Source organism: Bufo gargarizans, chromosome 4 (assembly GCF_014858855.1).
Source record: "Bufo gargarizans isolate SCDJY-AF-19 chromosome 4, ASM1485885v1, whole genome shotgun sequence".
In the NCBI taxonomy this organism is placed as follows: Eukaryota; Metazoa; Chordata; class Amphibia; order Anura; family Bufonidae; genus Bufo; species Bufo gargarizans.
Genome location: NC_058083.1, coordinates 469,382,560 through 469,409,895, shown reverse-complemented (window position 1 = coordinate 469,409,895; position 27,336 = coordinate 469,382,560). Strand labels below are relative to the sequence as shown.

At 44.3% G+C, this 27,336-nt stretch overlaps 1 protein-coding gene across 2 annotated transcripts in view; it reads left to right on the top strand.

Moving 5' to 3' along the window:
• Positions 1-356: 356 nt before the first annotated feature.
• Positions 357-27,336, top strand: part of KIF16B (kinesin family member 16B) — a 327,221-nt gene continuing 300,241 nt past the window's right edge. For both annotated transcript variants that reach the window (XM_044289350.1, XM_044289349.1), the window contains exons 1-2: positions 357-771; positions 24,955-25,024. In XM_044289350.1, the coding sequence (XP_044145285.1) occupies positions 725-771; positions 24,955-25,024 (117 nt within the window). In that variant the 5' untranslated portion in view covers positions 357-724. The remainder of the gene's footprint in view (positions 772-24,954; positions 25,025-27,336) is intronic.

Sequence of the window (27,336 nt, the reverse complement as noted above, 5' to 3'; positions counted from 1 at the left end):
TTTCCCCCCAGTCACAATATTTCACCCGAGTAGCGGGAACAATACTGAGGTGACCCGTACACGCGAACATGAAGCGTGCTGTACACATTTGTCTATATATTCTCCCAATGAACCACATCAGCCTCACGCCTAAGCCGTGACAACAAGCTTCTCCGGCACATGACCGGCTTGTCGCTATGACCGCCGACTGAATGCTGGAACCTGTGGTCCAGAAGTTCATTGACTCTCCTAGTTTATTCACGAAGGAAAACTACAAGTCCCAGGAAGCATTGCGACTCGTTGAGCGGAGTCACGTGATGAATCGCTCCAGCTCCTTGTGGGGTGACGTCACGAGAGTGAGGTGTTGGGGGCGGAGCGATCGTCCCTCTGCTGCTGTTGCACGCTCTTCCCTTTCCTCGTAGCCCCGGCGCGCACCTGATTGACAGCCGATCTGCCCAAATTTAGACTGTGAGTCTTCGGTGCGGCAGCTGGGGTGTGTTTATGGCTGCAGCCTGTGAAAACAAGACCATGTGGTAACAGCCAGGCATGCAGGGAGTGCAACAGGGGTCCAGACAGTGCTGTGCCCACTGTGCCAGGCTGATAAGTAGTTCTGTGTGCTTGTTCTTTCCCTGCTAGATGCCCAGTCACCCTGACTCACTTGTAGGCGGCTCCTCGGTCCTCTCCTAAACCTTTGCTGAAGATTTGGGTGCTCATCAGTGAGCCCAGCAGGTCACAGGCATGAAACATGGCGTCCGTCAAGGTGGCAGTGCGAGTGCGTCCGATGAACCGCAGGTAAGAATTAGCATAGGACGTAGAAAGTTACGGCAATGGTTACGTTTTATTATATGTCGCCTGAATAGACGTATTTATATACCGTATATAGTGGTCTACTTTCTGTATGTGCGGCACTGGAGGAATTTAATGTGGTTAATTAATTTCAAGCGACCCGTTATCTCGTTAGTGGGGCAGTCCTGCCGCCTGCGCGCGTCTCGTTGGGATTGGGCGGCTCCCTTCACATCTCCGCTGAACGTTTCTGACAGGCGGTCACCAGATCCGGCACCGGCAGATCCCTATTGACTAGAATGGCCATAAATGGCAGGCTTCGGCCGGACAAATGCCGCAGCAGGCAGAGTTTATTCTTCTGTCTGACAGCCGGAACTTCTGCCGGATCATCTCTACCGGCGGTGTGAACATAGCCTCAGGACTCAGTCACGCCAGAGAATCAGTCTTCGTTTTGAAGAGGTTTCTTCCGTCTCGAATCAGTTTTGTCTCTGACTTTGTTCCATTTCTTCCTTTTTTCCCATCGATATGGCATCTGTTTTTCACGTAAGAGGAATGTCCACCCAGTGGCTACTAGTTTGGACCTCACACGGATGGCGTGAATGAGCGAGGCGAACTTCACACGAGCGGTTTCAGTCCAGAACAGACCGTATGGCGGCTGTGCTTCCCGGACTAAACTCTTCTCTGCTGATGGACTGCGCACTGACACATAAAGGTCAATAAGACCTGAGAGAAAATCACATCCTTTAGACCAGAGGTGCACAACCTGTGGCCCCCCGATACCATCCTGTGCGGCCCCCAACTGGTAAGGGCTCATGCACACGACTGTGGTTTGGGTCCGCATCTGATCTGCGAGCCGGATGCGGACCCCAAAAGATGTGGACAATATGTGCTGTGCGCATCCATATGTCCGTTCTATGCTCTCTGCAAAATGATAGAACATGTCCGTAATGCGGACAAGAATAGGACAAGGATAAGGCTGTTGTATTAGGGGCTGGACCTTTAGTAAAATTCATTTTGCACACGGCCAGTATCCATGTTTTGCGGATCCACAATTTGCGGACCACAAAACATTCAATGATGTTTCATGAGCATATTCAACCAGCTGTGTGAACAGCGCTTCTGACATATGATGCTGTGAGTTCCCGCCTGACTGCAGGACTACTGAACTGTATGCACGGCATTGTGAGTACAGCACAGTAGACCCGCGGTCAGGCAGAACACACAGCATTATAAATCATGACTATGCTGTGAGTTCCCGTTAGCGGAGCGGTGTTCAGGCCAAGAAATTCAGCCGGAGTATGTTTTCCCGGACTGAATACGCTTGTGTGAAATGATGGCCTAAATGATGGGATCTTTCGGAAAATCCCATGTCAGTTGGCTTACTGACTTTTGTGTGTCAGTGTGCAGTCCACGCGCAGTCCGTTCTATGCTCAGACAGCACAATGGTGGGAACAGCGCTTGTCTGCATGAGCCTAAGGCCCTGTTGTTCAGTTCAGTGCACATTAGAATCAGTGGAAGATGACTTAGGGCTCTTGCACACGAACGATACGGATTAGGTCCGGGTGCGTTCAGGAAAAATCGCACCAAGTTCAGTCAGTTTTGTCTGCGATTTGCGTTCAGTGGTTCAGTTTTTTTTGTGCGGGTGAAATGCGCATTGATGTGTTTTTCACGCGCGTGATAAAAAATGGAAGGTTTACAAACAACATCTCTTAGCAACTATCAGTGAAAAACTAAAGGGAACCTGTCACCAGGATTTTGTGTATAGAGCTGAGGACATGGGCTGCTAGATGGCCGCTAGCAGATCCGCAATACCAAGTCCCCATAGCTCTGTGTGCTTTTATTGTTTAAAAAAAACAACGATTTGATACATATGCAAATTTACATAAGAGTCATATCTTACTTGTGTGACCAGAGAAGAGTCATATTTTCAAGCTCTTGCTCATCTCAGGTTAATTTGCATATGTATCAAATCAGTTTTTATACACAATAAAAGCACACAGAGCTATGGGGACTGGGTATTGCGGATGTGCTAGCGGCGATCTAGCAACCCATGTCCTCAGCTCTATACCCAAAATCCCGGTGACAGGTTCCATTTAAGGTGAACAGCCCAACACCGTTGGATTTACAGTTGCAGATTGCAAGTTGCACCCGATTTGGAGAAGATAAGGCAGTGCTTGTACAAGCACTGGGTTCTCTTCAAAAAAGCTGATCGGCGGGTGTGTCGGGAGTCGGGCCCTTGAAGATCTAATATTGATGACGTTTCCTGAGGATGGGTCATCGGTATGGAAAAAGCGGACAGCCCCTTAGATTTTTCAGAATTATACTACTTTCACATCTGCGTCTTTAAATCCTGCACTCTTTTTTCCTATGCCGGCGTTCACCCGGACAGGGCCGTGCACCACCGGATTCCCATTGACTACAATGGGATCCGGCCGCATTTCGGTGTAAACGCCGGCTTTTAGCAGGACAAAAAGTCTTGCATCATAGTAAATGGGGGTCCGATGATGCACGTGTTTTGCTGATGAGAGCAGAACTTCAGGTTCTGATACTTTTTAAAGAGAGAACTACACTTCACCTATTAAATATAATAAGTAGTAGATACAGATAGCGATATAATGTCCTTCTTTTTGCACTTAGGCTACTTTCACACTAGCGTTTTAGTTTTCCGGTATTGAGATCTGTCATAGGGGCTGAATACCGGAAAAAAAAACGCTTCCGTTTTGTCCCCATTCATTGTCAATGGGGACAAAACTGAACAGGACGGAATGCTCCAAAATGGATTCCGTTCCGTTTAGTTGCGTCCCCAGACTGGAGAGCAAACCGCAACATGTTGTATTTTGCTTTCCATCCTGGGATGCGAAGCAAGACTGATCCGGCATGACCCCCAATGCAAGTCAATGGGGACGGATCAGTTTTCTCTGCCACAATAGGAAACTGATCCGTCCCCCATTGACTTTCAGTGGAGTTCATGACGGATCCGTCTTGGCAATGTTAAAGATAATACAACCGGATTCGTACATAACGGATGCAGATGGTTGTATCATCAGTAACGGGAGCGTTTTTGCTGAACCCTGCCGGATCCAGCAAAAACACTAGTGTGAAAGTAGGCTTATCGATATGCAAAGGAAAAAGAACATAATACACAATTATATCAACACTTCAGCTGGAGTCCTGACTACATCCAGGATGCAGGTACTTACCTCACCGACTGAGTTAACATCACCTGACATTGACACATCATCTGGGAAGGCCTTTTCGCTGAAAGCGATAAGAGTCCCGATCGGGAAAACACTGATTAGGTCCCTATGCGAGACACTCCCCCCCCCCCCCCCCCCTCCGTAGGATGATCTTCTGTCCTCTTTTCTGAAGGGGTACAGCTTTATACTGTTTAAATAAAAAAAAGCTTCTTTGCCTAGTGGAACGTAGCCAGCGCATGCGCTCTATATGATTGTCACTGTGTACGTGTTGTTCATCTGCCATCACCCCAGACCTTGGAGCGGCCAGTTCCCAGGGCCGCAGTGACACTCACTTCAAAAGTCTGTATGGAGCCCTGGCCTAACTGTAGAAAACCTGTAATCACTTCCAACACTAATCAGTAACTGCAATGGTAATTCCAGTGAACACGTTAAACGTCTTCGGCATAGTAGAGCCTGGCGCTCATCGGTAGGTATGTCACAGTTGGTACAGACACCTAAGCACGAGGAGACCAGAATGTGTTGCAGGCACGTGAGCGAAGAACAAACAGCAGCTGCCAGGATGTGCGCAGCCAAGGCAGTAAATAATAGTGTAGACAGTCCCTGCACGAAGAAGAGGAGGCGGACTACGCAGAGGGAGATTGCTTCATACACTTATTATTAGATTTGTAATTACATTGTAAATAAAAACTTCTGGACAGGTCACTGGGCATAAAGGGTTAATGCTGTGGGCCCCCACTTTACGCCTTCTGCCTGCGCACTGAAGCTCTTGTGCAGTGTGAAGAGTAGCGGGATAGGCAGAATTCTCTCCAGCGCATACGTCCATCAGATCTCAATGTTTTCATGAGTGGGGGGTCAGACCTCTGAGATTGGGCTCCAGTCCAGTCCCCCCCCCCCCCCCCCCCAAGCTTTGCGTTTTTGATGTACTTTTATACCAGCACTTTTTGCAAAACTTAAATTTTTGGGTTAAAATCACCCCCTTCTGTTGTAATTTTATGGGAATTATGAAACGCAGCAGGAATCCTGTTTTTGCAGTGGTAGTTTTCTTCATTTGCAGTATATTTTTTGAGTCCGTGGCCAGCATGCTCTGGCAGTTTTTGGCCTCATTTGCTTGTTTTCAGTCCATAGACTGAAGCAGCAGTCCAAGCAGCGTTTTGGTGTCCGACTCCAAAGCGGAATGGAGACGGAACCGAGGCAAACTGATGCATTCTGAGTAGGGATCGACCGATTATCGGATTTACCGATATTATCGGCCGATATTCAGGATTTTGAACGTTATCGGTATCGGCATTTATTTTGCCGATATTCCGATAACGTCCTGGGAACACAGATCGCGCTGCTGACAGCGCTCTCTGTGTTCCCTCAGCAGCAGCACAGGGGAGAAGGAGCAGTGTCTCCTCCCCCTGTGCTGCTGCTGCCGCTCCAGCCAATGGGAGGACAGGGGACAAGAGGAGGGGAGGAGCTATGGCCACTGCGCCACCAATGAAGCTTAATCTCACATTAATTCATATACAGGAGGCGGGAGCTGCAGTATCACACAGCCGGCTCCCGACCTCTATGAGCTGTAGCTGCGATCTGCGGTAGTTAACTCCTCAGGTGCCGCGGATCGCAGCTACAGCTCATAGAGGTCGGGAGCCGGCTATGTGATCCTGCAGCTCCCGCCTCCTGTATATGAATAAATTAGAGATTAAGCGCAGTGCGCCCCCCCAAGCCCCCCAGTATCAGACATTGGTGGCGCAGTGCGCCCCCCCTCCCCCCCAATATTAGGCATTGGTGGCGCAGTGCGCCCCCCCAGTTTTAAGCATTGGTGGCGCAGTGGGCCCCCCCCTCCCCCCCAGTATTAAGCAGTGGTGCGCCCCCCCCCCCCCCCAGTCGCAGTGCGCCCCCCACAGGATTCACTCTCCCCTGCTCCTCCGATCGGACCCCCATGGCTGGGGCTCCGATCGGTTACCATGGCAGCCAGGACGCTATTGAAGCCCTGGCTGCCATGATAAGCTCCATGCTGCTCTGTGCACAAAGCACTAGGGTTCTAGTCCCTAAGGGGGCTAAAAGTTAGTTAAAAAAAAAAAAAGTAATAAAAATAAAAACACCAAAATATTAAATATAAATGAAAAAGAAAGATTTACAAAAAAAAAAAATACACATTAACAATAAACATTAATTTTCAGCAGATTTGTGGGAATTTTAATTTTTTTTTCAAAAATGAAAATTCCCAGAATATCGGTATAAATTATCGGCTATCGGCCTGAAAGTTCACAAATTATCGGTATCGGCCCTAAAAAATCAATATCGGTCGATCCCTAATTCTGAGTAGAGTGGAGCGAACACCTGGATGTTCGGGTTTGAGAAGTTCGGCCGAACTTCCCGGAAATGTTCGGGATCCGAACTCGACCCGAACTTCGCCCCGAACCCCATTGAAGTCAATGGGGACCCGAACTTTTCGGCACTAAAAAGGCAGTAAAATAGCCCAGGAAAGGGCTAGAGGGCTGCAAAAGGCAGCAACATGTAGGTAAATCCCCTGCAAACAAATGTGGATAGGGAAATTAATTAAAATAAAATAAATGCAAATTAACCAATATCAATTGCAGAGAATCGGGCTTCATGTCACCCAACCCTGGAACAGGCCATTGTCAGATATTTAGGCCCGGTACACAGACAGAGGAGAGGTTCATTCAACTTTGGGTAGCCTCGCAATATAATGGTAAAATTAAAAAAATAGGATTGAATGAGGAAGTGCCCTGGAGTCCAATAATATATGGTTAAGGGGAGGTAGTTAATGTCTAATCTGCACAATGGATGGACAGGTCCTGTGGGATCCATGCCTGGTTCATTTTTATGAACGTCAGCTTGTCCACATTGGCTGTAGACAGGCGGCTGCGTTTGTCTGTAATGACGCCCCCTGCCGTGCTGAATACACGTTCAGACAAAACGCTGGCCGCCGGGCAGGCCAGCACCTCCAAGGCATAAAAGGCTAGCTCTGGCCACGTGGACAATTTAGAGACCCAGAAGTTGAATGGGGCCGAACCATCAGTCAGTACGTGGAGGGGTGTGCACATGTACTGTTCCACCATGTTAGTGAAATGTTGCCTCCTGCTAATTAGACTTGGAAATGCACGGTAGCGTGTGTGTGAAGTTATTGAGAATGACCCTATCGGCACCTTCAATCTAATAGACCCTTTTATGGATAGATTTAAACTTGCCCTGATACAGCAGAAACGACTAATTTAGGGAATTGCTAAGTTGGGAATTGTATTTCAACCCAGAAAAAAATATATCCTTTGCCAGACAGCAGACAGTATTACAATTGGCTAGCCACAGCTGAAACACCAGATTTAGGGTACTGCTATTTTGGCAATTGTATTTCACCCCTCAATAAAATAGCAAGCACAGCCAAGCCCCTGATGTAGGATATAGCCAAAAAATAACCACACTATTGATGGTTAAATGCACTTGGTGACAGCCTGCCCCATATGTAGAATATAGCCAAAAAATAACCACACTATTGAGGGTTAAATGGTGGCAGCTTGTGCTGGCGCACCACAAGACACGAAATGGTCGCCGATCACCCCAGAAAAAAGTGACAGAAAAACGCTCTGGGCAGCCTAAATACAGTGAGCAATTAAATGGCAGAGGTTGAATGATACACAGCTGTACATCGATCACTGAATTAAGTGTTTTTGAAGACTAAGGCTAGGTCTACACAATGACATTTGTCGTGCAACATTTTTTTGCACTAATGTTGCGCGACAATTTTTATAATGGCAGTCTACGGTGTCGCACTGCAACATGCGACATGCTGCGACTGCGACGCAACAGTGGCAGAAAAATCTATCTCGAATGGATTTTCTGCGACTGTTGCGTCGCAGTCGCAGCATGTTGCATGTTGCAGTGCGACACCATAGACTGCCATTATAAAAATTGTTGCGCGACATTAGTGCAACAAAATGTTGCGCGACAAATGCCGTCGTGTAGACCTAGCCTAAATCACTGCCTAATCTCGCCCTAACAGCAGCTGCATCCTCTCCCTACACCGATCAGAGCAGAGTGACGGGCGGCGCTATGTGACTCCAGCTTAAATAGAGGCTGGGTCACATGGTGCTCTGGCCAATCACAGCCATGCCAATAGTAGGCATGGCTGTGACGGCCTCTTGGGGCAAGTAGTATGACGCTTGTTGAACACCGAACCCAGACTTTTACGAAAATGTTCAGGTCCGTGTCACGAACACCTCAAAATTCGGTACGAACCCGAACTATACAGTTTGGGTTCGCTCATCCCTAATTCTGAGCTAATCTTTTTCCATTTAGAATGCATTAGGGCAAAACTGATCCGTTTTGGACCGCTGGTGAGGACCCTAAACGGATCTCACAAATGGAAACCAAAATGCCAGTGTGAAAGTAGCCTAAAAGGACCTTTAGTGGTGGGGATTTTTTTTGAACTTTGTTTAAAGAGGAATATATTATACATGTACAGTTAAAGTCACAATTGTTTTGTGCAATCCCTACTTTGTGCAAAACTTTGTGACATTTTCCCTTTTTATGTAGCGCTTGCCACTTTTCTTAGGGCTCTTTCACACTTGCGTTGTCTGGATCCTTCGTGTACTCCATTTGCCGGAATTACACGCCGCATCCGGAAAAACGCGAGTGAACTGAAAGCATTTGAAGACGGATCCGTCTTCAAAATGCTTTCAGTGTTACTATGGCACCCAGGACGCTATTAAAGTCCTAGTTGCCATAGTAGTAGTAGTAGTGGGGAGCGGGGGAGCAGTATACTTACCGTCCGTGCGGCTCCCGGGGCGCTCCAGAATGACGTCAGAGCGCCCCATGCGCATGGATGACGTGCCATGCGATCACGTCATCCATGCGCGTGGGGCGCCCTGACGTCACTCTGAAGCGCCCCGGGAGCCGCACGGACGGTAAGTATACTGCTCCCCCGCTCCCCACTACACTTTACCATGGCTGCCAGGACTTTAGCGTCCCGGCAGCCATGGTAACGATTCAGAAAAAGCTAAACGTCGGATCCGGTAATGCGCCGAAACGACGTTTAGCTTAAGGCCAGATCCGGATTAATGCCTTTCAATGGGCATTAATTCCGGATCCGGCCTTGCGGTAAGTGTTCTGGATTTTTGGCCGGAGCAAAAAGCGCAGCATGCTGCGGTATTTTCTCCGGCCAAAAAACGTTCCGGTCCTGAACTGAAGACATCCTGATGCATCCTGAACGGATTTCTCTCCATTCAGAATGCATTAGGATAATCCTGATCAGGATTCTTCCGGCACAGAGCCCCGACGACGGAACTCTATGCCGGAACAGAACAACGCAAGTGTGAAAGAGCCCTAAAACAGAGGACAGGGCATGAACAGGAGTCGTCGTGGTCTGAGTGACCCAACAGATTAACCGACATCTATGCCAAAAAATTGTCATAATAAATTGCACCTGACATCTACACTAGCTCCCACCTGGCATAGATTTAAATTTCTGGCACATAGAACTCCTGAGATGTGCCAAAGTTTTAACAGAAATGCCTAAATTTGTGACACCTTACGCCAGTATTTTATTATTATTATTTTTTTATATCAAAGGGGTTGTCTCATTATGGACAATGGGGGCATATCGCTAGGATTTGCCCCCATTGTCTTTTAGGTGCGGGTCCCACCGCTGGGACCCAAACCTATATCGAGAAGAGAGCCCTGCAAGTGAAGAAGGGCGCACTGCGCATGTGCAGCCACCCTCCATTCATTTTCTATTGGGCCGGTGGCCTCATAGAAATGAATGAGAGCGGGGGCCGTGCATGCGCGCTACGCTCCCATTCACTTCTATGGGGAGTCAGCTCCTCCAGCCAACACCTTGCGGGGCTCCGTTCTCGATATAGGTGCGGGTCCAAGCGGTGGGACCCGCACCTAGAAGACAATGGGGGCAAATCCTAGTGATATGCCCCCATTGTCTATGATGAGACAAAACCTTTAAGACAGGCATATAAAACACTTTAGTCTTAATAAAGTACCCCACTTTATCTATATGAAGACAGTACACCCTAAGATCAGAACTAGGGACCTTATTGAAGCAGTATTCCAGCACATTAAAAACGCTGCTGCATGGCATGCAAAATGTGAAAAAAAAAACAATCCAGTTTATACCAATCTTCTACTGCAGCTATTTCAACAGCGTCTGGGTTTTCTTTGCGCTCCAGTTCCTGCTCCTGTTCTTGACACAGCAGGAAATGGCTAGGAATGCTGCTCAGCCAATCGCTGCCTGAGGCAGGTCATCTATGCAGCCCGTGATTGGCTGAACGGCATTATCAGCCATTTCCTAGCGAGTCAAGAGCAGGAAGTGGAGCCTGGGTTATTTTATTTTTTTAACCATTTGTAGGTCACGGGGCAGCACTTTTAAAGTTCTCTAATAACGCTTTAAGGCACACAGTTGTTTTCAAATGTTCAGCAATGTGCCTGATAATGAAACATTATTTTTTACTTGTGAACGAAGAACCCCTTTAACTTGTAGTGATCTGAGATTCCTTGTTCCGAGCCTCTGTGGTCATATGACTTAACAACGTCCCTTTGTTCTCGTACAATCACACAGTTTGGATTTGCAGCTTGAAATATCTTCATTGTGCAGTTTAAAGGAACTGAAGCCTGTGAGATCAGCACCAGGATATAGCACCTGTTGTTCTACCTGAGCAATTCATTGCAACGATTGTTCTCGTTTCTGTAATCCTATAACATAGAAAAAGAGAAGAAGAAAAAAGCCAACCATTAAAGCTTCAGTGCAATCAGCAGTGGACAGATATAATATTGTTGGCCACCTAGATAAATCCAGGAACCCATTTCACTTTGCTTTGGTAGCCAGGCTCTCGAAAAGGTCATAAATACCACTAGTATACGTTATAAAAAGTTAGAAGTTTTAGGCATAAATATAAATTCAGATTTAGGTCAATGGTATCATCCATCATCCAGCAGATTCATCAGAGCATTGGAATAGCAGTAGTAGAAACAGAGCCCAAGATGGAAAATTATAGGGTGATCTTGCTCATCAGCTTGTATTCTTTGAAAATATTTAGTAGTATTGACACTGCATCCGCTGTTTGACGTCCATTCTTTGTGGTGAAGTTACTGAGCGAGACGGAGACCAAATCCTTAATGTGTCTGCTTCAAAAAGTTGTCAAAAAGTGGCACCATTTGGTGCATCTAGGGTTTCCACACTTTTTTCCAATTTGCTCAATATGGGTTGTGGCTTAGAGGGAAAGTGTGGAGCTTCTGTGCACCAACATTCTGGCAAAAAAAATCTGTTTCAAAGTAAGCCAACCGCTAGTTGAGTCAGAGAAAAGTGTCCATCATCCAGCCTGAGTCCCTGTGATAGATCTGGTGTCGGGCTTGACATCCGGTCTAACCTTACGCCCAAAACGCACGTGTTGTCGTAGTTTTTTAGGGTCTCTATTTCTCCTGTAGACCGATATATTTAATACATTTTAAGACATTTCTCCGATTTCTCTTGAGGAAGCTCTTTAGATGAGTTGCTCATTTGTTTTGGTTCATTGCCTTTATATTTCTCAAAGCTTGTAATTCATTTTGCTGCCACAGTCAAGATGACTGAGTGAGTTTAAGGCAGCCATGTGTATCTAAGGTGACCTCTACTAGGGCATACCGGTGAAGCGCTGTACCTTGCATTAGTTTAGCTATATGAAAAGACACCAAAGTCTATGATGAATGGTGATGTTCAAGTGTGGAATGCTGCTAGTTGGGCCTCATGCACACGGCTGTGACGTTTTTTTTTTTTCGGTCCGCAAAAAAACGGAAGCCGCCCGTGTTGCCTTCCGCAATTTGCGGAACGAAACGGGCGCCAGCAATATAAATGCTTTGCGGACAAGAATAGGACATGTTATATTTTTTTAGCGGGCCCGCGGAACGGAGCCACAGATGCGGACAGCACATGGAGTGCTGTCCGCATCTTTTGCGGACCCATAACAACGGTCGTGTGCATGAGGCCTTATGCTGAGAGTTATCCAAATTATGTTGAAGAAACGTTGAGTTGGTTTAGTACATCTTCCTATACATGTCTGAATATTTCAGTCATATTATACCTCTGCTGATCATTAAAACATTTTGGCTGCAGCCACTTTGGATACCCAGGGCTTTGCAGGTACTGCAACATAGTCCCCTGTATTTGACCATGACCATAGTTGTGTTGCAGTACTCTGCACAGCAATTGTTACGATGAAAATGTCAAGGAAGCCATTGTTCTCTTCGCTCTAGGGATTGTGGAGGCCCACTTTGTCGGAGTACCCTTTAATAAGTGTAGCTACAATTTTTCTCATAAGTCAGTAGTGTGTGTAGAAGAAAATAAACTTTGTAGTATATCTAATTAAAGAAATCTTTCTCACTATACCTTGCTGTTGCACTGTTTGTAACTGTTCAGAAACTGCACTCACTAAAAAGCAAGTTCAACTGTAAAAATTGTTTCAGTTTTGTGACTGAGGGATCGTATAACACCAGGAGAGGGGTAAAGGAATAGAGAAGGAGCCTGACTGGAAACGTTCCTGTATAGCAGAGATGAAATTGTTCAGAAGGAGAGCTAAAGCCCTGTTTTTTAGGCTACTTTCACATCTGCATATTTGCTGGATCTGTCATGAATCAACAAAAACACGTCTGTTAGGATAATACAACCGTCTGTCATCCATTATAAACGGATCCGGTTGTATTACCTCTAAAATGACGGATCCAGGACTAAAACCATTGTAAGTCAGTGGGTGCCGGATCCGTTTTCTTTTGTGTACGAGAAAACTGATCCGTCAATGTTGACTTACATTGTGTTTCATGCTGGACCTGCCTTGCTCCGCATCCCATGCAGCAGTTTTGTGTCCGGCATGGGAACGCAACCAAAAGGAACTGAATGCATTCCGTTGGGTTCCTTTCAGTTCAGTTTTGTCCCCATTGACAATGAATGGGGACAAAACTGAAGCGTTTTCCTCCAGTTTTGAGATCCTATGATGGATCTCAATAGCTGAAAGGGAAAACTCTGGTGTGAAAGTAGCGTTAGACTTATACCAGTGCTTAATTTAGAGCAGTGCTCCTGAGTCTGGGAGAACGTCCTATTGTAGCTGAGTAATGGAGACTACAGAGGGTGGAAACAATTCACATTTTGTTTTTAGCGCCCGTCTGAGATCTTAGCAGATGACTGATATATTCCCCTGTAGAGGCATACATCAGAGCCAATAAGGTCCCATTTTACAAAAAAAAAAAACGGTTGCTGCGTAGTGGGCTGTGAAATTCTGATTCTGACATTTCGACATCTATTGAGTAATTGGGGCCCGTTCGGCTTGTATTCCAGAAGTGCAAAAATGATATATGGACAGAGCCTATTGATGAGATCAGAAATACTAGAAGTTATATAAATCCCCGATCAATATGGTTCAGCTTGAAATTACTGCCGTAATCTCTATTGTGCGAGATTTTAGGTATGAGAAAATAGAAGATGGCACCGACTGCAGCCATAGTGACTGGTCATAAAACTGATGTGTCTCTTCTATGAACCAGAAAATCTTTTGAAGGCTATGTTCACATCATGTTTTAGCTCTATGCTGAGTGGGGGGAATGTTTTGAATTCCGAAACCGATATTCAAATGTATCCCTCAGCAGTTCCATTCACTTCAGTGTGACAAACGGAGTCTCAAAGTAGACTGCGCGATTTGTCCTTGAAAGCCGGTTACGAGAGGTGCAAAATTTAATCTGATTGCCTCATTCATATGAATGGATCTGCTGAGAGATACTGTTTTTGGGATATTTCAACGTATCCCCTCAGCAGAGAGCCAAAATATGATGTGAGAAGGGTGTGAGGGCTTGTTCACATTTGTGTTGACAGAAGAACAGAAAAATATGGATCTATTAACTGGTTTGCATAATGGATTCAAATAGGACAGCTTCCATATCTAACAAACAGAAAGGAAACTCATTTACGTCATTGTATTAATGTGAATTCTGAGATTCAGGAAAAAAATTGACGTTAACACGACTTGGGTAAGTAAAGGTTTACTAAACTATGATAAAATAAATGAATAAAATAAAATATACAGAGTAAAGTAAGAGTCACCAAAATCGTGAACAAATGAGCGACCTCCCCATCAAACAGTTCCCAACATGGCACCTGGCCGAGGCCCATATGATACAAAGAGAGGTAGTGGTAGCAAGACACAGCTTACCCTGATGATGTCTTCAATGTAGCTAAGCTCTTTGTTACATAACTAGATGTTTTCTATCCTACGGGCCCCTCCTAAAGGTCTTGAGTGTGCAGTAAGCATGTCCAGTTACTTTAGGAACGTGGTCAGGTACCAGGCACCACTAACCAACTACATTAGAGGCAATTAAAGGGAAAAACTACTAAATACCGGTCACGGATGCTGTAACAGAAAACAAGAAGTTACAAATAAGGATCCGACTGGCTTGATCCGAAACTAAGGAACAAAAGGGTGACCCCTATTTAAGCCCTGAAACTCTCCCTGTCTTCTCAGACCATGCAAAGATCTATATGATAGAAAATTGCATGCCTTTGTGCCTCGACTGTATGACACCTGAACACCCTATAATAGTGAGGGGACACGACCACCGGCTCCCTACTCTTAATACGGAGGGAGTCAGGGTCACCTAGGATCAAGCAAACAGAAAAACACAAATCAATGAACAGACTTATCTGTAGAAGCATCAGTTGTAGCATCCAGCATGTACACACTCCAGGAAGTTGTATAAACCGCAAAGTGATGCAGTATGGGAGGGGATTTAAAGAGATGCAATCAGTGCAACTAGATGACAGCTGAGAGAGGGAAACAAGATGACAAAACGAAAGCAAAACAAAAGAACCTCAAGCAGGAGGTTCTGAAGAACGTCTGTCGGAGCTTCTCAGATGTCTGGTGGTGACAATACCTTGCTATATAGTCATGTGTTTATGTTGGAAAGAAAAGTCCTACACACATAATTTGACCAAAAATTGTGGAAACTAATGGTTTGGACTTACTGACCATAACTGATGCTGAATACAACCATTTACAAAATTGGAGATTAAAACATAGATGTTTCTTCATTTATTAATTTTTTCTGTTCCTCTGATGGAACAGTATAATGGAAAAGTCAACCCAGATGATAAAAGAAAGCTCTAATGAGCTGCATAAAAATGCTTCTCTTGAGGACACCTATGTTGCTATAGTCCTATTCTGCAAATAGACCTCATTATGGGGCACATCACAGGTTATTTTTCGTGATGCCGTTAACTTTTTTATTTTTTATATCACAACAAATTCAGCCTTTATGTCTTAAACCACCTAGAAAGCTACTTTAAAAAAGGCATGGCATAGAACTTGGACCTAGAGGGTTTACAACAGTCCCATCATTGCCGGTTTGCCGCATGCTTTCATCTAATACGCTTCGGAGCTGCAGTTCTCTGTAGTTGATGCGTGGTTGCTGTTTACCGTTGTGATCGTTTGCCAGACATGAAAGCTTTCCGCAGTGCTCAGTGCTCTTGCTTTGGAGTGAAGCGCTGCTCTTATCAGCAGTTTTCAGAGGTATCTGGCGGTTGATATAGACGCGGTGACAGCTGCTGCTCCGCACTGAGGAGCTTCGGGGTCCCAAGATCCTCCCATTACGACAAGTCTTGGAAAACATATAACGCAAAGGGAAAACAGATGCTGTCTATAAAGCAGGACTCGCTCGCTCTTTATTAGAATTCGCATTAATTTGACATCAGGAGAGAAAACTGCACAGGATGCAAAACCCAATACCTTTTAATGAAGGAGCAGGTGGCTTTAGGCTCAGCTCCGAGGCTGTGTCTGTGAGTCCCATATGACTACATTGTGCTTTTATTTGCGTATATTATACTAGTCTCTGATCAGCTTCATATGAACTGCTGATATTGCCTCCTCCATACGAGTGCAGCCGGCTGGTCTGATTATTAGAGACATTATTTTGCTAATTTCTCCTCTAATTTTACATCTTACTATATGCTACCTTGCACAATTAGGCAGTTTTAGATAGTAATCAAAAATATCTATGTACCAAAATTGCTACATTTCACCTTCAGGTCTAATTCTTTTTTTTTTTTTATCTTTTCAAATTATATTTTACTTATATATGTAGTAGGCTGTTGTCATACCTTTTTAAAGTTGCTATGTCTTTTTTCCTATCCTGCATCCTCCCGAACTAAGGGGTCTATACAGTGCTCCATCATACTCAAAACGACACTGCTATCAACATTTCTTTAGCAAATATTAACAGCCTTTATGTAAATATTCTATGTGTTTGTTTTTTATTGAAACATTTTCCAACATAATAAACAAAGAAAATAAACATCTGTAAAGTCATAGTCATACACCAATTCTATTGGTATCCAATAAAAACCACGTTATACACAGAAATTATACATCCTATGGTAGATGCCAGGGTTAAAAGAAGAATGGAAGGGAGAGAAAAAAACACAAAAAAAAAATGGATTAAACCTTTCAGCTGTATGAAAGGGCACTACAAACGTAAAGCGGCAAGAGTGCCCTTCGAGGAAGAAATGAGATAACAGGAGGTATATTAAAATGGTCTGACCACCTCAGAGTTCAGTGGCAGTAAAATTTGTAATAAGAAAGGTTCTCCATTTTCAAAAGAACTTGGTGACTGATTCCTCCTTGTGCCTCTCTGCCCCAATTTGGTCCTTCCTCAACAACCGCTTCAGTTGAGACACGGCTGCTGGTTCCATGTGTGTGTATATACACTCACCTAAAGAATTATTAGGAACACCTGTTCTATTTCTCATTAATGCGATTATCTAGTCAACCAATCACATGGCAGTTGCTTCAATGCATGTAGGGTTGTGGTCCTGGTCAAGACAATCTCCTGAACTTCAAACTGAATGTCAGAATGGGAAAGAAAGGCGATTTAAGCAATTTTGAGCGTGGCATGGTTGTTGGTGCCAGACGGGCCGGTCTGAGTATTTTACAATCTGCTCAGTTACTGGGATTTTCACGCACAAAAATTTCTAGGGTTTACAAAGAATGGTGTGAAAAGGGAAAAACATCCAGTATGCGGCAGTCCTGTGGGCGAAAATGCCTTGTTGATGCTAGAGGTCAGAGGAGAATGGGCCGACTGATTCAAGCTGATAGAAGAGCAACGTTGACTGAAATAACCACTCGTTACAACCGAGGTATGCAGCAAAGCATTTGTGAAGCCACAACACGCACAACCTTGAGGCGGATGGGCTACAACAGCAGAAGACCCCACCGGGTACCACTCATCTCCACTACAAATAGGAAAAAGAGGCTACAATTTGCACAAGCTCACCAAAATTGGACTGTTGAAGAATGGAAATATGTTCCCTGGTCTGATGAGTCTCGATTTCTGTTGAGACATTGAAATGGCGTAAAAAGAATGAGAACATGTATCCATCATGCCTTGTTACCACTGTGCAGGCTGGCGGTGGTGGTGTAATGGTGTGGGGAATGTTTTCTGGGCACAGTTTAGGCCCCTTAGTGCCAATTGGCCATCGTTTAAATGCCACGGGCTACCTGAGCATTGTTTCTGACCATGTCCATCCCTTCATGACCACCATGTACCCATCCTCTGATGGCTACTTCCAGCAGGATAATGCACCATGTCACAAAGCTCGAATCATTTAAAATTGGTTTCTTGAACATGATAATGAGTTCACTGTACTAAAATGGCCCCCACAGTCACCAGATCTCATCTCAATAGAGCATCTTTGGGATGTGGTGGAACGGGAGCTTCGTGCCCTGGATGTGCATCCCTCAAATCTCCATCAACTGCAAGATGCTATCCTATCAATATGGGCCAACATTTCTAAAGAATGCTATTAGCACCTTGTTGAATCAATGCCACGTAGAATTATGGCAGTTCTGAAGGCAAAAGGGGGTCCAACACCGTATTAGTATGGTGTTCCTAATAATTCTTTAGGTGAGTGTATATATTATATATACTTTTTTTTAAAATAAAATGGTGGATGGTTTTCCGGTTAAAATTTCTGAAGTGTTCTAGCCTTATATTCTAGGTCCGGTCTCTCTTAATTAATCTTTTTTGTTTGGACTTTTAGAACGGCAGACAATCTCGCTTAACTCTCTGTCAGACCATTACTGTGACCAGAGAGCTTCCCTATAGTGACTCAATTAGAGCATTATACATTACACTAATCGGTGTAATACTCTTCTGTGACCACCTTTATCTAGGCCTTTCAGGGGAACAATAGAGCTGCCATACTGTCATGCCAAAAACACCAATGTTTGATAAATGACCCCCATTGACATTAATGAGGTCAGATTCTGCAGAGATGTCTCTCATTTGACAGGAAAACAGTGCCACATGTAGTGCTTTTTTTTCCCATCGAAAGGGACAGAATCTGGTTAGGAGCCTCCAACGCAGATGTGAGCATAACGTATCATACAGATGTTGAGTATCAGCCATTTTTAGAAGTAAACTCTGGGCAGCATTCTATATTATCAGGATTGAAGCTATAGGTGTTCCCCAAACTTACCACTTTGCTGAACACCCCCCAGGATGAGCAGTCCTTTCAAAGAGCAGATTTGTACCTATAAAAATGGCTGACCTGTTACATGTGCACTTAGCAGCTGAGGACATCTGTGTTGGTTCCATGCTCACATGTGCCCGCATTGCTGAGAAAAATGAGGCTCTGCTCTCTCTGCAACTGCTGCGCCTTCTACACTTTGATAGAACCAGGCAGTGAAAACATGATCATGTCTGGCCCTATGAATTAAAGTGCAGAGGGCGCAGCAGTTGCAGAGAGATCAGAGCCTGTAGGAGTAATGGCGACACCCCTGTTGCTCCTAGAGGCTCATTTGCATATATTAAAACATCACTTTTTCTCATCAATGCGGGCACATATGGGCATGGGACCAACACATGTGCGCTTGGCAGCTGAAGGCATCTGTCGCAGGTCAGCCAGTGTGAAAAGTACATATCTGCTGACAGATGCCCTTTAATGTACAGGCACATGGGGAGGAGATTTCTGCTGCCGATTCAGCAGTGAATATTGCTGAAGATCCATGTCCGGTCCACAGCTATATCCGCATGCATTACATACCGATTTGATGTGTTTTTTTTTTACCCCTTGCATTGAAAGGAGTGAAATCTGCAGTGAGAAGCCACAAAATGAATTGACATGCTGTGGATTTTAAAATGTACAGCACATGTCAGTTTACATATGGACAATTTCTGGAGCGTGAAGATAAGATTTGTTATGCTGCGGATTTGACGCCTGTCAGAAAATCTGCACACAATAAGCTACGTGGCAGTGCATCCTTACGGAGGATTTTGCAAACCACAACAAATTATTAGTAATTATTATATATATTTTTTTTATATAGATCACTGATATCCGTGATAACCCAATGGGGAGGGGGAAGACAGTCTTCTCTGCCGGGCAGACAGCGTCATTAACATTCCATGAAAGCCATATGCTAGCCAGAAATGTCTATACAAATGACAATTTCAGATCCTGCCACCGATAACAGTTTTTTTTAAAATACCTTTAGCAATATATGTGGCGAAACTGTGCCTTTCTGTGTCTACAATTTCATATGGAAGCATATAGATGTAAATTTCTGTATAGGAGCGAATAGCTGTTTAATACAGTGCTGTAAGGAGGCACTATGCGTAGCACATATTGTACCTATAGTTATGTACTATGGAGCAATATGCACTATAAAGTATAGTCTCAGATGATGCAGTATGATATCACTTGTGTAATACCTAAGTCTTTAGCAAATGTTATGCCCTATTCAATATTCTGCTTAGGTAACAAGAAGAATTTGTTGGTCGGCACAGATGGTTTTCAGGCAGCTGTAATAGAGTCAATGTCTGTGAGAGGGGAGAGGAATCATGAGAACTGTAGTGCTTTGCATAGTATATCCACCACTGCAAGCTCTAGTAGCATCAAAACAAAGTTGCCGCACAGAAGTAGGCTTAATAATGAAAAATAAACTACTTCTGATCTATGTCATCACCTGGTACGCATTCAGCACACATGTAGTTATGTCATCGCCTGATACACATTCAGTAAACATAGTTAAGTTAAATGTGATAACACTGTAGAGAAGCAGGATCAGCAACCTCCAGCACTTCAGCTGTTGCTAAACTACAATGCCCAACATGTTCCATTCACTTCTATAGGAGTTTTGAGAACAGCTGAGTAAGTCTGCATTATGGGAATTTAGTTTCACCACAGCCGGAGTGCCAGAGGTTGCCGAGCCCTGATCCCAGGGCTCAGTTGAGTAGCCTGGTAAACTGCTCAGCAAGAAAATCCTGATAGAATTACCGTACATGAACTGACATTGTTAAGTAACCAGGAGCTAATTATTAACTGTGACTGCACCATAAAACCACATTAATGAACTCTGCTCATTTATTCAGAAAGCTAGCAATATTTATTTAATTTTTTAAGCTATTTAATGGGGAAATTATTGTAAAACTGGACAAATATATTAGAACTAGAATTTTGTGTATGACTCTTCTGCTTATCCCGGTTATTAAGCATACAGTGTTGATGACAAAGGATACGGGATAAAAGTGACTGATTGCCAGGAGTCCGACCGTTGTTCTTGGATATCTCTAGCAGTCCCATAGAGTTGAATGGAGCAGCAGTGTGTATGGGTGACTGCCATTTCATTCCATTGTTGTGATCGAAACAGCGCTAGCAGTCGGACCCCCACTGACCATATACTTATGACTTATCTTTTGGATAAAGGATAAATGTAATGGTGCAACCCTTTTAATTGCTATTCTATGGATGGGTAATATGTAATATAAGTGACCCCAGCCATAGTTGAATCATACATTTATTATAATGATTATAAATTATAGCAGCCATGTATTGTTTTTGAGCAAAAGGGATACGTGTATGTGCAATTTTGCACCTCGTTCATCACATAGGAATGTTGAAGGTGTGTCGGCCAGAAATAGGCGTAAATGTTGGCGAAAAACTACTCCAGCCAGGCGCATGGCCTGTTGAAGATGCAACTAATTTATGAGGAGGCACATCCTCCCTAGCAAAGCCAGTGCAAAAGCAGAGTAAATGAACCCCAATGTCTGTGAGAGGGGAGAGGAGTCATGGGAGCTGTAGTGCTTTGCATAGTAAATCCACCCCTGCAAGCCCTAGCAGCATCAAAACAAAGGTGCAGCACAGAGGTAGGCACAATACTGAAAAATAAACTACTACTGATCTATGATGGCATCACCTAGTGTACTTTCAGTACACATGTAGTTAAATGTAAAATGTGCCTTTCATATTTGGTATGGGAGCCTGAGACACTTGCCTGTTTCATAAGCTTATACACAGTAGGGATAAGCAAATCGATTCAATTTGTCTCACTAGTTTTTCACCTGCAAGAGGCTGCCCCCAAAGCTGAAGAAGCGACCACCTGTCTGTTGATTGAAAGAGGCCAGACATCTTGCCCAACCTTGACAATCTGGCCTCTGTGCTGCTTCTCCGAGTAGCAACGCAGGAGCCAAATGCTAATTTTGGCTTTGGTAGCAGCAACTGCGCTTGCGCCTCTGCCTGGAAGTATAGCTCTATATGCTCAGTCACTGCTCCCGAAGCCGAATAGCTTGTGCACCTGGTGGAAGGCCCAGATAGTTTATTAATTAACAGGCAGGTAGGTACTTCTTCATCTGCGGGGACAGCCGCTCCTAGGTGAAGAGCTCTTGCTACTGAGATGAATCGATCTGCTCATCCCTGATTCACAGCGTGCAGCATTCATGTCACAATATTTAAAGAGGTTGTCCAAGATCTAAATTTTTTTAGCTATGGCCAGGCATGGGCTGAAAAAAAAAAATCTTCTTACCTAGTCGAAGCCTTCTGTTCCCAACACTGAACCTACTATCTCAGCAGCTTCTGGTCCCTGTAGCACTAGAAGTTTGACATGCCATCTACATCCACTTTACTGCTGCTGGCCAGTCAATGTCCTCAGCGGTGATATGCCATTCCTACTCATGTCACCACTGAGGCCATTTATTGGCTGGCGGCTGTAATGTCCATATAGACAGCTCGTGACACTTCTAGTCCAGTGGGGACCAAAGGCGCATTACACTGGAGCTGGAAGCCTTCGACAAGGTGAGTAGTGTTATTTTTTAATTTATTTTTTCAGCCCATGGCTGGCCACTGCTAAATTGTTTTAGATCTCGGACAACCCATTCATGTGGTGAATGTATCTGGTCCATTGAAGTGTTTGTCTTCTTTGTATGAAGAAGGACTGTTGGCGCTTATCAGAGCGATTATACTGCAGCTGTAATAATCGCTGAGATGTTTTATGAGGCTAATACAGTATGGCGGACTCCCACGGTTTATGTAAGCTGTTCTGATTTGATGTGAAAATTGACACTTGTGTCTGTAGCAACGAACAACGTAAATCTAAAGTTCAACCCCATTTCCATATTGTTGTTATACTGTGGTTGGAGTATCAATCTCCATAGTTTTTATGTCCTGTGGATTTGTCCCTTTGTTCGCTTTCCCTCCTTATTTACTCTGTAATTACCGCTGTAAAGCACAACGTTACTCAGTAGGTAAAAGTCCGGGTTCACATCACCGTTTAGCTTTCCGTTCTTCTGATCCATCAGAAGAACAGAAAACAAAACAAAAATGTATGCATTTTAGCCATTTCCGTCTGAGGTCCATTATTTTAGAAGGGGGGGGGGGGGAAAGGCCTCCACAAAGTACTGGTACTTAGTGGATCTCAGACGGAAATTGACAAAACAGATACAAAATGTGCATAAGAGCTGTTCAGAATATATATTTCTTTTAATGTTCTGTTCTTCTGACGGATCTGAATAATGTAAAAGGAAACAGTGATGTGAACCCAGCATTATTGTGTTAACCCCTTCCTGCCTCCAATTTTTTTTAACTTATGTCCTATGTAGATGTACACAATAATGATCCTTTCCTTCATGCTATTTAGAAGAATGTAGCACCTGCAATACTCTCATTCCTCATACTTGTTGACTTGCTGCTGTGTGGCTAACTGTCTAAACCACGAGGCCTCCATACTCATACCGGACTATCGTCTGATTCCAAACAGAACCTGGATTCATCACTAAAGATGATACGGTTCCAGTCCACACCAGTCCAAGCTTCTCCTTCATGACACCACTGCAAACGAAGTTGCAGTGTCTGTCTTTCAATGGCAGGACACGTAATGGGCACTGTGACTCCAAAGTTCATTCTCCTAAGAACCTGGAAATGGTCTGGGCAAAGACAACGGTGTGTAATGACCGCTAGGTCAGAACGATCTAGATCGTGGGCAACTCGACGAAAGGACCGTCCTGCTTCTCTCAGTCCAATGATGCATCCACTCTTAAAGTCTGTCAACTGGGCAAAATGTTTTCAAGTGCATTGTAGAGGCATGTCTAGCAGTCAACGATCTCTCACCAAGTGGTGCGATACCTAAAAGTAGCCTCTGAGAGCCTTTTTATAGGGCTGTGGGGTAGGGATCGACCGATCTGATTTTTCTTTTTAGGGCCGATACTGATAATCTGTGAACTTTCAGGCCGATAGCCGATAATTTCTATCGATATTCTGTGAATTTTCATTTTTGAAAAAAAATTAAAATTCCTACACAAATCTGCTCAAAACGTGTATTTAATTTTTTTTGTGTAAATCTTTTTTTCATTTATCATGAATATTTTGGTGTGTGTTGTGTTACACTGCTGGGGCTCCGATCGGAACTTCCACTGAGGAGGAGGGGAGAGGGGATTATGTGGCCACTGCCACAAATGATTAATACTGGGGGGCGCACTGCACCACCAATGATTAATACTGGGGTTGGGGGGGCGCACTGCACCACCAATGATAAATACTGGGTTGGGGTGCGGCACTTGAGGGGTTAACTACCGCAGATTGCAGCTACTGCTCATAGAGGTCGGGTGCTGGCTAGGTGATTCTGCAGCCAGCTCCTGCCTCCTGTATATGAATGAATTAGAGAGTTATCTTCATTGGTGGTGCAGTGGCCACAGCCCCTCTCCTCCTCTAGGCTAGTACAGTCCAATATACTGTATCTTCCCTGTACGTTATCACTTGGCTATAATAACCTGCTGTGCATTTGCTCCAGACCCCCGCAGGGGCTTATTAACTCTATCCTTAAGGGAGGGGAGCAGTGTTATTTACACGGGGCTGTATGTTGGAGATACTGACGGGAGAGCACGGTCACACCGCCACGATTAATTTTTTGTTGTTCTGCTCTGTTATATGAGCAGAACAGCAAAAATAATGGAAGTGCTGGATCGGGCACCTAACTGACAGGAACGGAGCTGAGCAGACTCCATTGACTATAATGAAGTCCGTTCGGTTTCCGTTCAGGAAAAAAAGTCCTGCATTCTAGGCTTTTTTGCCAGAATCTGTGACGGACGTCCCGATGTGAACAAGTGTAGGCCTAAGTATTATGTATTTGAATTACTGCAACTTTCGTACTCCTCCTTGGGTAAAAATACTCCTCAAAAATGGTAAGATTTATGTGTGTGTGTATATATATAATATATAAAAAAAATGGCAGCACAGCCTACTGATGGGTATGGGTGCACGGCCCACACAGGGAAAAGCCAATCCCACAAATGCAAGTTGAGAAAAGGGCAGCACTTCAGGATAAAAAATGAAATCCCTCTTTAGTCACAGAGCCTTTCTAGTGCAGAGCCGAAACGTCGCCATTGCCACATGGGTGAATAAAGAGGGATTTCATTTTTTTTCTCAATATATTTATAATTTATTTATAATTTTTTATTTTTTTTTTTTGTCTTTCAGCTCTATTGCTTACCTTAGGGAAATCATTGCACATTACAATCACATGTTTTCTGTGTGCCTGATTTACCGGTTATGCTACCTCTGTGTGTATATAATGTAATATAAGATTATTAAATGTATTTTCTTTGCTATACTTGTATGAATGCGCCTTGAGGTTTTGTATGCAAGCGTTTCCAAAGAAAACTATGGTATCGCTCTTAACACTCTCTTTTATGTGTTCTTTAGGGAGAAGGATCTGGAGGCTAAATTTATTATTGAAATAGAAGGCAAGAAAACAGCGATTACCAATATAAAGGCAAGTGTGATGCAATGCTTACTGGTGATGTATGGCGCGCTTTTAGCGAGACCCCAGGGTTTCATCTTCTGAGAAGTTAATATGCTGTAATATGCCTGCATGCCTTTTTATTATGATTACGTCCAGTCAAGGTGGAATTAATATGTGCATATAACGGCCTTCAGAATGATAATATAGCTCGGCTATTCTGCGTGCGCTGTGGATGTGTGCAGTCTGTCCACACAACCTATACATATATTGGAGCTGGGGATATGTGGTTAAAAATCTCACTACATCGAATAGCTACACAGCGACAACCTCCTCCCCCTCCCTTTTGGACATCCAGTTTTTCAGATAAATCTGTGTCTATAAAATGTAATGTATCTCCAGGTTTTATTACAGCCCTGAAAGGCAGATCTTCTTGGCGTTGTAGTGATTTGGGAGCTGGGGATATATCGCTGTACAGAGTTGGCTTTCTTAACCGTGCAAAAGTTGGGCTAAAGCCGATCGTTTTAAAGGGGTTGGCCCACGATCAACTTTTATCACATATTCACAGGATGAGTGATAAATATATGATCTCGGACCCTCACCAATCACAGGAACGTGGGTCGCCGAGTCTCCTGTTGAATGGAGCAGTGGTGCGCACGCTTGACTACTACTACTCCATTCCTTCTTTGCGACCTCTGATATCGCCATCATTCACCCGTTCTCATGATCAATGGGGAGAAGTTCTTAAAGGGCTTCACAGGATAGAGGATAAGTGTCTGATCATGGGGGTCTGACTGGTGGGGCCGGTGCTGGTCACAGGAATGGGACCCGATGCTCCCTTGCCTGAATGAAGCGGCGGTCACACATGCGCGATGCTGCTCCATTCAGCACTATGGGGGTGCCGGAGATAGCTGAGTGCTTGTACTTGGCTATCTCCAGCAGTCCCATGGAGTGGTGGACATGCATGCCTGTCGGGGAGCATGGGCTGCTGTTCTTGTGATCAGCAGGGTCCCCAGCGGTCGGACCACAACGCCGTTCAGACAGTTATAATGAGACAGCCCCTTTTAATGGGGAAATCCATTTAAGGCTATTTACATGGCTGTCATGGTTTCCGTTATTATGTAAACCACTTTGGCAGGGCTGGATCAGTCGCATAACGGATACCAATGGTGCCTGATAGAGATGGTTGTATTATATTGGGTACCAAAATATAGAAAATGTTGCAAGTTCCTCATACACCGCAGCTCTACCAGCTGCCTATTAAACCTGCACATTCACACGTGTATTCCATGGACCAACATAGATTCATAAATCCTTTAGATATTCCCTAAAAACATAAAAATCAGTAATATGTTACATATTCCTTTCTGACATGTTCGGACTGCTGCGTCTTTGTGCATTACAATCCACGTGCACTCGGCGTTTCCATATAGCAGCATCCACACGAATATTACACACAGCTGAAGAGCGATGTTTCGGGCGACACACGCCGACTGTATGCACATAGATTGTAATGCACGGAGACGCGGCTCCGTCATTTTGATGGGAAAGTTAGTGCAGTGCGCCATGTTATTCTGCCTGTCAATTCTGATGGAACAGCGATGGTGACGGTAGTGTGATCCCAACCTCATTATCACACGGCTTTCTTTGGAAAGATACATTTAGGAAACTGCTAGATGTAATGTGTAACAGTATGATGTGTTTTTTCTGGTCAGTAGATCAAAGATAAGGGCTACACATGAGCCGTCAGATAAGGGGATTCAAAGAAAACAGACTGTGACAGCATGCAAGCAGACTACTTGTTAACCCTGTATCTTAGAAATGGCTGAACATTTCTAGTAAAGACTAATAGACATTTTTTTTTTGCCCAAAATGAGTAAAATGCAATCATAAAAAAATTGCTTCCAACGGTGTACATAACCTTTTTAAGGGTCCATTCACACGTCCGCAAAATAGGTCCGCATCCGTTCTGCAATTTTGCGGAACCGGTGAGGACCCATTCAATTTCAGTGTGGCCGGAAAAGATGCGGACAGCACACAGTGTGCTGTCCACATCCGCACTTCCGTTCCGCGGCCCCACAAAATAATAGAACATGTCCTATTCTTGTCCGCAGCCACGGACAAGAAAAGGCATTTCTATTATAGTGTCGGCCATGTGCGGGCCGCAATTTGTGGACCTGTGAATGGACCCTTAGTATTCTGTTTGTATTCAGTGAATGGAAGCAGTTTTGATCATACTGTATCTAGGGGCTGACAACCTACAGAGTTTGCATTGGTTGCATCTAGTGGACGGCTGGACTGAAAATAAGACAAGGCCTCGTTAACACTGGATAACTTGCAAAGCA